The sequence below is a fragment of the Bos javanicus genome, chromosome 26, assembly GCF_032452875.1.
Source record: "Bos javanicus breed banteng chromosome 26, ARS-OSU_banteng_1.0, whole genome shotgun sequence".
Taxonomy (NCBI): domain Eukaryota; kingdom Metazoa; phylum Chordata; class Mammalia; order Artiodactyla; family Bovidae; genus Bos; species Bos javanicus.
The window spans coordinates 40,257,856-40,270,865 of record NC_083893.1 but is presented as its reverse complement, the minus strand read 5'-3'; the positions used below and the strand labels follow the sequence as shown (position 1 = coordinate 40,270,865).

General features: G+C 36.6%; 1 protein-coding gene across 5 annotated transcripts in view; it reads right to left on the bottom strand.

Moving 5' to 3' along the window:
* WDR11 (WD repeat domain 11) overlaps positions 1–13,010 on the bottom strand; it is a 59,394-nt gene that overhangs the window by 40,203 nt on the left and 6,181 nt on the right. The window contains exons 3-10 of one of the 5 annotated variants that reach the window (XM_061403663.1): positions 12,398–12,551; positions 11,285–11,458; positions 8,718–8,904; positions 5,951–6,116; positions 5,432–5,543; positions 2,809–3,004; positions 2,416–2,519; positions 2,111–2,176 (exon numbers count right to left, since the gene is read on the bottom strand). In XM_061403663.1, the coding sequence (XP_061259647.1) occupies positions 2,111–2,176; positions 2,416–2,519; positions 2,809–3,004; positions 5,432–5,543; positions 5,951–6,116; positions 8,718–8,904; positions 11,285–11,458; positions 12,398–12,551 (1,159 nt within the window). The remainder of the gene's footprint in view (positions 1–2,110; positions 2,177–2,415; positions 2,520–2,808; positions 3,005–5,431; positions 5,544–5,950; positions 6,117–8,717; positions 8,905–11,284; positions 11,459–12,397; positions 12,552–13,010) is intronic. The other 4 variants (XM_061403664.1, XM_061403665.1, XM_061403666.1 and 1 more) reach the window with 4 other exon arrangements.

The window sequence follows — 13,010 nt, the reverse complement described above, 5'->3', positions numbered from 1 at the left end:
GTGTGTTAAGTTGCTTCAGTCATGTCCAACTCTTTCTGACGCTATGGACTATAGCCCACCAGGCTCCTCTGTCCATGGGATTCTCCAGGCAAGAACACTGCAGTGGGTTGCCATATCCTTCTCCAGGGGATCTTCCCACCCAGGGATCGAACCTGTGTCCCTTATGTCTCCTGCAGACAAGTTCTTTACCACCAGCACCACCAAAGCCTGGGATAAAGTTATCACACAAGAATATGTGTGAGTGTATATGCTTGTGTGTTTATCACAGGTGGTGCTACTGGTAAACAGTCCACCTGTCCATGCAGAAGACACAAGAGATGCAGGTTCAATCCCCTGGGTCAGAAAGATTCCCTGGAGTAGCAAATGGCATCCCACTCCAGTATTCTTGCCTTGAAAATTCCATGGGCAGAAGAGCCTGGCTGGCTACAGTCCATACAGTGACAAAGAGCTGGACACGAATGAGCATAAGCACACATTAGTGCACGTGTGAACACCCTAGGTGCTCACACATATACACATCTTGTGAAGGGAAAAATGTAAATAATTACTCAGAGTGGGTGATGGGATTCTAAATAAACCTCTTAAACTCAAGTCGTTTTAGTAAAATGTTATTATAAAATCGGTAAGATATACACACAAAAAAAGGATCAATCTGAATAAATGATCCCTTAGGATAAGCCATACAACTGATACTCATTTTTAGTAACAAAGATGGGGTCTAAAGCAATGGCAACAAGTAGGTGCCATGTTTACCAACTTTTGCCAGCTTGGAGTTGATTCCAGGAAACTGCATATTTCTCTTCCAGCATTTTCCATGTGAAGTGATTCACAAAGTAGGGCAGATTAGGCCTTAATAAGCAACAGCCTTTACTCAATGAATATAAATCAGACCTCTGTACTTAACTGAATTGCTTTCAATTATCACTAAGTACATACTGAATTTCAAATTAAAAGTTTAATTAGAAGTTTTAATTAAAATGTTTTCAAGTAACAAAGATTTAATTAATACTGTCAAATCAACAACATTGTCAAGAACTGCTATACAATCTGTATCATTTTGTCCCCCCAAAAATGTAATTTATATCACTTAGATACCTAAACAGCATAAAATTTCAAACTCCTATGGGCTTCATATTACTGATTAGTTCTGTACATGTGTGTTCATAATTCTTTTCACTTTAATAGTTTTATTAAGTGCAGACAGGGTCAATTAACTCAGAAAATTATGTTACTGATAAAATAAATTTTGCAAAACAATTATGTGTCTGAACTTCTTCATAGGGATTTATTTATGTGTGAAAGATGAAAAGAAAAAATTTGAAGTATGTAAGTTAGCATCAATGAGCACAAAGAGTCCAAAATTGGCAGGAAATATGAGAATACCAGGGTATGGAGAGGTCAAGCCTTGCTTTGGTCACAGCGAAGCAGCCAGGACTAGAGGCCATGGCCAAGAAGCAGACTCCAGACTGGGATGATTATGACCACATTTCCACTAACTGGCTGTGTATTTTGGGGCAAGTGTTTTAATCTCTCCAGGTCTTAGTTCCCACATATATAAAATGGAAATAATAATAATAGTACCTAGTCCACAGGGTTGTCAAGGTATTAAGTAGAGAATTTGGCACAGCATTTAATATAGTACTAAGCCCTCAATAAATGTTATCTCTGATTAACATCAATAAGCTAATGCTCTTCTTTCTAGTATATCATTTATTTTTATAGCATTTAAACAAACAAAAAGAAACCTAGTAAATAATGTCCATGTTTAATTACATTATAGAATAACAAATAATGGTAAAGAAAATCCTTTATAAACCACTGGCCACAATTTTAAGTGAATTACACGTTAACTCTGCTTGGCATGTTTATAATTCCTAGCTGTATAATATTTGAAATCACCAACCCTCATTCTTCCTTGACTATATTCTGGCTCTATAATAACTAGATAAGTTTGAAATAATATTTTATTTGCAAATAAATATTTGGTGAAAGTAAGAATTCCCAACATAAAAATAAGAAAATGTAAGTCAAGAAGATGATTTTTTTCTAATATTGCTCAGTTAATTATTTCTTCAATAACTATTTATTGTACATCTAGAATGGGCTATACCCTGTGCTGAGTGCTGGGGATGCAAGGCTGAATTAAGCTCTGTCCCACCCTTGTGGTGCGTATAACCTACGGGAAGAAACAGACAAGTAAAATCACAATGACAATCGGCAGGTAAGTATTAGGGACCACATAAATTTTACTTATTTTATACCCCTCTGGTTTATTCAGAAAAGAACAAATCTACATTTTAGTTTTCTGAAGTATTAACTTTGATTTAATAGTAACAACAATCACTGACTATTAATTTTGCCCTTCAAAAAGTATACCTAACATGAAAGTCAGAAGGGAAAAAAAAAGTGGCTTACCAATCATATTATCTAAGGAGAGGTCTGGGAGTTTATTCTGTAGGACTCCTACAGGAATTCCACAGAAAGACACTGGTGAATATAAAGGTGACACGCCAGAACTACTGCAAAGATATAATAATTAGACAGTTCTTACATATTTAAAGTCTGCATCATATGTTAGTGACTCAAATTACTAACTTTAGATCATAGTACTCCATCCAGTTTTTACACTAGTCATTAATCTAAACCACAGGTGAAATATCTCTAGCAGGTTTACATAATCCCCTTATAATCTAATGTCTATATATTTTTTACAGAAAAAGGCCTTGCTATTTTTATATGATTCTGGCAGTCTTAAAAAAGGGGGGGAAGCAAAGCAAAACAAAAAAGAGATCCTATTGGTTCATTTACCTGCTCCGTGAATTCCGATTACAAACAGCAGACTTCAGTTCCCATATCATAACCCTGCCATCACTCACTATGAGGGCAGCTGCATTCTCATTGACGGGACAACACACCATACTGAAGGGACGGACAGTTTTTGTCACCCTGATTGCATCACACTGGCTTCGTAGGTCATAGGTAAGCTCCTGGACAGGATCTGGATCTTAACAAGAGTATTGTTTTCTTTAAATATTAGAAAGCAACCATATTAATGTCACTGCTACTTGTTTCAATGTAAATAATACCTCAACCAAATAGAACATCATCCCTTCAACTAAAGCAAAGTTTGTCAAAAATGGTTTCCCTGTGTTTACAATTACTAATTTCTTCAGGATATAAGACAATTAGCTTAGTGACTGTCCACACCAAGTTTAATGTCCAAAGAGCAATTATCAAAATAGCTTATTTAATATTTTTTAAACGAAGACAATCTTTCAAAAAAAGATCAACAGATATATGATTAAATAATGAACAGTACACCTGTAGCCCATCATAATTTACTTGCTCTACATCACGATGGTGTGATCACTCACCTAGAGCCAGACATCCTAGAATGCAAAGTCAAGTGGGCCTTAGGAAGGATCGCTATGAACATATCTAGTGGAGGTGATAGAATTTCAGCTGAGCTAGTTCAAATTGTAAAAGATGATGCTGTGAAAGTGCTGCACTCAATATGCCAGCAAATTTGGAAAAAGCAGTGGCCACAGGACTGGAAAAGGTCAGTTTTCATTCCAATCCCAAAGAAAGGCAACACCAAAGAATGTTCAAACTACCACACAATTGTACTCATCTCACACACTAGCAAAGTAATGCTCAAAACTCCCCAGGCCAGGCTTCAATAGTACGTGAACCGAGAACTTCCAGATGTTCAAGCTGGATTTAGAAAAGGCAGAGTAACCAGAGATCAAATTGCCAACATCCACTGAATCATAGAAAAAGCAAGAGAGTTCCAGAAAAACACATACTTCTACTTCACTGACTATGCCAAAGCCTTTGACTGTGTGGATTACAACAAATTGTGGAAAAGTCTTAGAGATGGGAATACCAGACCACCTTACCTGCCTCCTAAGAAATCTGTATGCAGGCCAAGAAGCAACAGTTAGAACCAGACATGAAACAAGAGACTGGTCCCAAATTGGGAAAGGAATACGTCAAGGCTGTATATTGTCACCCTGCTTATTTAACTTATACACAGAGTACATCATGTGAAATGTTGGGCTGGATGAAGCATAAGCTGGAATCAAGACTGGCAGGAGAAGTATCAATAACCTCAGATATGCAAATGACACCATCCTTATGGCAGAAAGCGAAGAGGAATTAAAGAGCCTCTTGATAAAAGTGAAAGAGGAGAGTGAAAAAGATGGCTTAAAACTCAACATCTAAAAAATGAAGATCATGGCACCTAGTCCCATCGCTTCATGGCAAATAGATGGGGAAACAATGGAAACACTGACAGACTTTATTTTCTCGGGCTCCACAATCACTGCAGATGGTAACTGCAGCCATGAAATTAAAAGATGCTTACTCCTTGGAAGGAAAGTTATGACCAACCTAGACAGCGTATTAAAAAGCAGAGACATTACTTTACCGAAAAGGTCCATCTAGTCAAAGCTATGGTTTTTCCAGTAGTCACATATGGATATGAGAGTTGGACCATAAAGAAGGCTTAACGCTGAAGAATTGATGTTTTTGAACTGTAGTGTTGGAGAAGACTCTTGAGAGTCCTTTGGACAGCAGGGAGATCAAACCAGTCAATGCTAAGGGAAATCAGTACTGAATATTCATTGGAAGGACTGATGCTGACACCAAAGCTCCAATACTTTGGCCGCCTGATGCAAAGAACTGACTCACTGGAGAAGACCCTGATGCTGGGAAAGATTGAAGGCGGGAGGAGAAGAGGACAACAGAGGATGCGATGGCTGGATGGCATCACCGACTCTATGGACATGAGTCTGAGCAAGCTCCAGGAGTTGGTGATGGACAGGGAAGCCTGGCACGCTGCAGTCCATGGGGCTGCAGAGTCAGACATGACTGAGTGACCAAACTGAAGAGTAAGCCTGAAAATAATTGTATTTTACGAAAGATGTGAAAGTCACTTTCACCTTTACATAGCACATCATTCCATAAAGACATCAGTTTTATTCTCCAGGATGAGACTGGAAAAGACAACTGAATGCCCTGAAGACTTCCTAACCTATGTCACTTTACCATGGAAGCGACACAGGCTTAAGACATTCCTTGCTAAAGCAGAAGAAAAGTCAAAGGGGTGTAATAATAAAGGTATACACAAGGCTGGATTGTGTAAAAGAAATGGTCACAAAAGATAACATGTGCTTGGCTCATGGATACAGTCAAAAAGGGATTACAAAATACTACTATTGTTGCTGCATCCAGGAGGTGCACTGTTATAATACCCAGAGATTATCTTGGGTCTGTGCTTTCTTATGTCTCATACTATAACCATATTCTATTATTTTAAGGCAGGGATTATCATTAACTCCATGCTTTGGCTAGTATTTGCCACATAAAGCTTTAAAAAATAATTCTGAAAAAAAAAATAAGTGAACATTATTGTGAGATATAAACTTACCCGGTTCCTCATTTGAAGTGAAAATACTACTGTAAGATCTTCGAACACGTAAGGTTATACAACCATTTTCATGTAGGCAAAATAAACCATCACGTTGAAAGCAGGGAATTACCTTTAAATAGATGATATATTTATTTTTCAAAACCACAGATTTTAAAATTATATATACAGTGAGACTCATAAACTCATATTTACAGAATACGGGCAAAAAGTAAAACAAAAACACAAAAGCACACATATAATCCCCTAATCCATCAATCCTAAAAAATTTGTCTTTATTCATGTAACTTAAATAGTTCAGTATCCATCTCCAGATCTGTCAGAATAATTTCTAGGGTTAAATCAAACCAATCAGAAGCCCAAAAAAATAAGGAATGTAAAATAACATTGTCAATCTTTAAATAAATAGAAAAAAGGGGAAACTAAGGACTTTTGCAAGACTATGCAAAGGTATAGATTATTTTTCTCTATATAATTCATAATCAACTTTTGCTTATGTAATTTGTAAGCTGTAGATACCTGCAGAAAAGGAACTCCTGTTCGCTCTATTGCAATCACACCCACTGTCTGATTCACCTCAAGATCAAGGATTAAAATCTCACGAGGATAGAGCAGCAACATGTGATTCCTTTTGGAAGGCAGGTATGCCAACTGAAGGCAATCATTGAGAGTTATGAATTCTGCACTGGAAAAAGTAAACATTTACTTCAGGCATCAAGAAATGAGTCAGACTCACACATGAACGTATGTACAAAACAGATATGGATCCACAGACAAGAAAACAAACTTATGGGTACCAAAGGTGGGGTGGCCACGAGGGAGGGATAAATTAAGAGTTTGGGATTAGCAGATACAAACTACTCTATATAAAATAAACAAGGTCCTACTATATGGCACAAGGAACTAGATTCAATATCCTATAGTAAACTACAATGGAAAAGAAAATGAAAAAGAACAGTAATATGTATAACTGAAGCACTTTGCTGTGTGTGTGTGTGTGCATGTGTGCGCACACGCCCTGCGTCACTCACTCAGTCGTGTCTGACTCTTTGCAGTCCCGTGGACAGAGGAGCCTGGCAGGCTACAGTTCATGGGGTTCTCCAGGCAAGAATACTAGAGTGGGTTGCCATTCCCTTCTCAGGGGATCTTCCCAACCCAGGGATAGAACCCACGTCTCTTACATTGCAGGCAGATTCTTTACTGTCTGAGCCACTAGGGAGGCTCCATATAATATAATATGCATAAGTGAATCATTTTGCTTTATATCAGGAACTAACACAGCATTGTAAATCAACTATACTTCAATTTTTAAAAGATGAATCAGACTTTATTCATATCAGAAAAAGCTAAAAAAGGATTGAATTTTGTACTTTCCATATAATAACCATCAATGAGAATGTACAACTGTCTCCCGAAATAACCAACATGAGCTAGCATCTAAATATTAGATCTCTCCTTTGTGCCAAAATCCAAATTATGACAATAACACTAGACAGGCTGGAGAGATGTTTCCAAATCATTGCAAGTTTAAAGTACACCAGTAAGTCTATGATATGAGATGGTAAGTGACAATACTACCCAGCACTCATAAGGCAGTACTGTCATTCTTATTTTGTAGTCAGAAGTACTAGATGGAGGGCTGAAAAGAAGCCGTGGGATTAAAACACAACATTTAGAGTAATTAGGGCTAGAGAACTGGATCAGGAGTCAGTGGACTATCTGTTTGGCCTTGAGCAAGTCACTCCCTCTACTCGGCCTTCCTTCACTCTTCAGCTGTTTTAAAGATTTTCTGGAACAAAGTTGGGTATTTTATTCACTTGCCACAGAATTTTCTTCTGTGTAAATAAAAGATGAAACAATATGAGGATTGTAAAGATTGTTGAAGAGTCTCAAAAATCATTTCAGTAATTTGTGATTGTTGTATATACTTAATCACAACTTTGTATTTATAATAAATTTACATATTTATTTCAATAGGAATGGGCATATAATTATGTACCATCTTCTTTTTACATAATAATTTTATTAAGGTTTTGAAATTTAAAGTAAAGTTAGATCAGAGGACCATGGAGAGGGATGTGGACTGCATTAAAATTCTGGCTGTGCACTTCCCAGTTGGGCAAGCTTAAATAACAAATTTAAAACAATGTAAGACTCAATTTCCTCACACAGATGAACATATGATTCACATGAGAGAAAATACAGTATGTAGGTCATAAGTTATAAAACTATGCAGGTTAAAAATAATTATTTATGATACAGAATTACTGCAAAAGAAATAAGTTCTCAAGATACTTAAGGAGTAATCTTCAATCATTTCAGCATAGGGTGGGGGATAAACTAGGGATAAATTTAACCAGCCTATGGTTTAATATATAAAACTGATATTTACATATCAATTCAGAATTTGTAGAGCAATTTGTATTTTACCACGTTTTTCAGGTAATTACCCACAAAGTCTAAATAGAATAATCTTAGTATATTAAAAATAAAAGCATTTTTAAAATGAATGTCAAAAAACTACCAAAGCAATAAAAATATAAGAACCACAGCACTAGGAAAAAAACAGAAATCTATTTTTAATGCATAAAATTAGTTCTTCAAAATAAAATTTTATTCAGTTGAAATTTCTGAAATAAACAAAAATATAGCATTTACCAAAAGAATGCTTATTAAGTATCAGATACTATGATAAGGACTTAAGTTTCTGTATCTATTAATCTTTGTAACAGGCCTATGAAACCCTTTAAAACACCGTATCTTGGATATTGGAAGAGTGAAATCTGAGAAAGACTAAAGTATACTCCAAGTCACAGAGCTACAGTTCCCCTAGAATCTTGGCCCTTAACTACTATGGGAAACCACTTTTACATGCAGAAGAAAAACATTCATATTTTACTGGCTAATGACATTACACAGTATTTAAGTCAGGAAAATGTATTTAAAATCATAATCCAGTTTTTGCCCCCCAATTTGTAATGTGTTCAGTGGCCCCCATCTTACAATCTTTCTCTCTCATTTTCAGAAGTCAAAGATGTTCACTGAAAATTAGTGGGGGTTGTTTACTGCATTACTAGAAACAAAGGAACCATGCTAAGTGCTAAATCTCTTCTTAGAGGAGGAAACAAAAAATATTTTTCCTTTTATAAATTGAAAATTAGAAATAAGAAAGGGTAACACAAAGAAGAAAATCAATCTTAATACATCTCCAAAAATGGTATTTTCAATAAACAGATAAACACTGAGTTACATGAATGTTGCTGCTAGTTTTATACTTGCAACTTACCTAGGTTTCTCTTGAGTGATTAAGATTTTCACTTTATTAAGAGCCTTCTTGGCCCCTGTGGCTGCAGCCAGCTTGTTGTGAGCTGGGCTGGAGTGTGGACTGGATATGTAAACTTTTTTCCCAGGTCCTGAGGGAGGCTTGGATGGAGAGAAATCTGAGATGAATACAATGCCCTCGCTGGTGAGTACTGTACTGAGAGAAGTAAAACTCTGATTAAAGTTTAATCAAGTTTAGCACAGAGTTTTATTCCAATACATTTTTAAGAGCAAGGTAATGATAATTTTAATAATAAGGAACTGGCAGTGTTATGCAGACATAATGGGAATGTTCTCCAAGTTAAACAGAAACAGGTGGTCCATTACAATTCATCAGAGGCCTCCAAGCTCAGCACTCTAAATTAATATCTTAAATTAAAAAGATACCAGAAGGTTACTGGCAGAAAAAGCAAATGCTTGTTCTTCCAAATAAATTCAGTGTACGGACTTTCATTAGAAACCTTTCCTCATTATATCTCATAACTTCAAAATCTAAAGACTTTCAGAATATAAAATTCACAGAAGAGGAAAAAAAACCTATATATGAGGTTCTGCATACCACATTTGGCAAATTCAAATATTTAACTTGTTGATACTAATTTTTTATCATTATCATGAGTTGCTCTGTCTAAATTTACTTCCTTTTTCTTCTTGAGTGTCAAACTGAAGCTTGGGATATGCAAAGAGTGTTTCACTTAATATCTAGAGTAAAAGTGCCAACAATGGCTAAGTGTACAGGAAACAGAAATATTTTATGCCTTTTTATGATTGAAAAAATAATCCCCCTCACAACTGGGGCCGACTAACACCTGCTGCTGCTGCTGCTAAGTCGCTTCAGTCGTGTCTGACTCTGTGCGACCCCATAGACGGCAGCCCACCAGGCTCCCCGTCCCTGGGATTCTCCAGGCAAGAACACTGGAGTGGGTTTCCATTTCCTTCTCCAATGCATGAAAGTGAAAAGTGAAAGTGAAGTCGCTCAGTTGTGTCCAACTCCTAGCAACCCCATGGACTGCAGCCTACCAGGCTCCTCCATCCATGGGATTTACCAGGCAAGAGTACTGGAGTGGGGTGTCATCGTCTTCTCTGGACTAACATCTATCTGATCATAAAAATCTTATCTACCCTGGCTCCTGGCAATGAGTGAGGCTGTTTTAAAGGCAGGGAACAAAGCATTCAAGAATTATGACAACCCCAGCACATTCAATGAGCAAATCAAAGATGTTAGGTCAACTGATGCTTTGAAATCTCGTGCTTTCATCAACTAAATTACAGAGATGCAGTAAATTAACCTGAAGCTTTGTCTCCATTTCAGATTATAGAAGGCATCCTTCAAGGTCGAAGTCTGTCCCCTCCTTTTGTGATGTCCTCACTCCCTGACTCTGTCAGCTAAGCCTGCTCTCCTCAGGGCTCCCACAGCACTGCCCTCCACAGCAACCCAGTGAGTGCACACATACGTTCACATATACACATTTACACACACAAACCCTAAACACACCGTATTGCAGTTATTTATACAGCTATGTTTCCCATTTTGATTTCTACTTGTCTGACCTTCTGTCCCTCCATCAACTCATATACCCCTCAATAAATATTGGAGGATACAAATTGGAATGTTGAGTCATTCAAATCCAGGGAAAACATTCTTTACCATAGTAGATGTCCTCATCTCTTTGAAGTTGTTCATCAAATATCAAAATGAAGTCTACCTTGACCATTTTATCTATTACAACAAGCCCACTCCCACTCCCTTTATCTTGTTTTATTTTTTATACCACTCATAATACATTGTAGTGTACTAATTCATTATGCTCATAGGTTACCACCTAATTCTTCCTCACTAGAATGCAAACTTTATGAAGGCAAGAATCCTTGTCTTGATTCACTGATATATTCCAGGCTCCCAGAACACTCCGTGCATATAGCAAGTAAAAGCTCAAGAAATATTTGTTGGATAACTGAATAAAAAATATTTAGTCACAAAAATATCTGTCTAGAATCTAATTTTTAGATCAGTGGCTCAGTAAAACATTAAAGTATATTGGCAAAAACAGTCTCTACAAGAAAAAACTCCCTTGGGCTTAGTCTGTTCCTGACATGCATCTGTTTATGGCACTCAAAAGGCTTGGAATGAATTAGAACAATATTTTGAAAAGGAAGAAATGAATTTGGCCACAGACTAAATGAAACCCTTGACTCAGGTTCTTTTGATGTTCCTAGAAAAAAAATTTAATTAAGTCTGAATTAGAATAACACAGCAACTCTCTCGTTCTCTGACTAATCTAATTCTGATCATAAATTCCATACACTGAAGGTCTAGCTTGCTGATTTAAATTTCTAATCATCAGAATACTTGAAAAAAATATGGGTTATGATTTAGTATCTTTACTAGGAACTGAAAAGATAGGAACTAGATGCGCGTCTGACTTTAAGATGTATGATGGGTGTACGTGCATGTGTATCTTATGTATATAGCGTTAACCATATATATTACAAATACCTCAATTCATTTTCCACAAGAAAACTAGTACTCACAAGTTAAATGTGAGGGATCAAAAGGATCAAAAGAAAAAGAAAGAATGTTATCAGCATAGCTCTTCTTCCAGAGTTTGGTGCCAGTATCTGCATTCCAGAGCACAATGTAATTCGGCGGATGGATAGCAAGCAATAAATCCCGGGAAGCATCTTGATTCCATAACCACTGAACATCTGCAAAGACCAGATAAATAAAGACAAAATTCAGAAATCACCCACTTTAAAACACTTGGTTAATGCATCCTTTATATCTAGTTGTGTGTATGTGTTTTCATAATCCTTAAAATCTTAACTTCCCCCCTCCTCTTCAATGTTGCATCTAAGTTTATGTGTCAAGATTGACAGGGAAAACTAATTTTACATAAAAATGAGCTGCCTGAACATTAGAATCTAGAGGTCAACATTTCCAAGTAATCTGAAATATTGCTTCAAAGAAAATACAAGGCAATTTACACTATTCAGTAGTTAAAACTTTATGTCAAAGACTTGTCCTAGCCAGGATCAATGTCAGACTCTCCTAATGTTTTTGTGGAGTTACTTAATGGGACTTTACAGAATTGCACGTTTTTTCAAGACAATAAAGAAGATAAAGATCTAGTTCAGTAGGTACAGTAAGTACTCAATAAGTTTTTTTAACAGTCATTTAAAAGATTCACCCAGTCAAGAGAGCCACGCAGTCAAAGCCAGGAATGCTGTATTGATTAGGTCAGTAACATAAGCAAGCAAATGATCTACTGATATATGAAAATGAGAATAGCATTTTATCTCTATTAGCAGAAAGTAAGCATTGAGAGCTAATTCAAAGGTGCAGTTCTGGGGAGTTTATTTATAGCTTAGATCTACAAGACCATTTATAAGGAGCTTAAGTTTTCTCATCATGCTCAACTGAAATTAATGCATTTTACCAAAGCACAAATCAACTGAGATCTGAGGAAATAAGCCCAGGAGCATATTGATAGGGAAAAGAAAGCTAGATTCGGATCCACAGAACTGGCTACACACAATCAAGAGTTAACTGAGAAGTGATGAAAGTAAATGAAAGGGACAAAAACCAACCGCTCTAACAGTAAGTGTATTAACACAGACGCTCGGTGGAGCAAGGACTTTCCTCACCCTGAATAGGCTTGGCATGCTCTTGGATCTCACACTGTGCTACTCCTGCTGCTACATCCCAAACGATGATCTTTCCATTGACATCAGCAGAAGCTAAGCGCAAGGAATATGGCGAGCCAATGTTATGATGATAATTTTCCCTGGCCCATTTAACCTAGTATCAAGAAGAAACCAAATCAAGTAAATATGTGCACTGGATGTAAACCATACATAATTTTCATAAAACACTGACCAGATCTCAAGCTACATTCTACACTTATATTACAAAAATAGGAAATTAGCTTCCTCAAAAGTCAGACATTTTTATTATGATTTTTTTAAAGCCGGAACTAAAATAGTTTTGAAAACATCACAACTTTCTTGCCTTTAAAATATCAGAAATGAGACACAGGCTTAATAATCTAGAGAATTCAGGCAAAAATTCCAGAACACTATCTCTTAAAATGGTATGATCACTGGTATATCATCTAATCACAGTAAAGACCATGAAATCTAATTCTGACAGAACACGTAAAATCCTAAACTGATAAGAAGAATCTTCTCTTGCACTCTATTCTTCTAATTAAAAGGAGACAACTTTGAGCTACCAAAATCTTGCAAAAGGAAAACACAA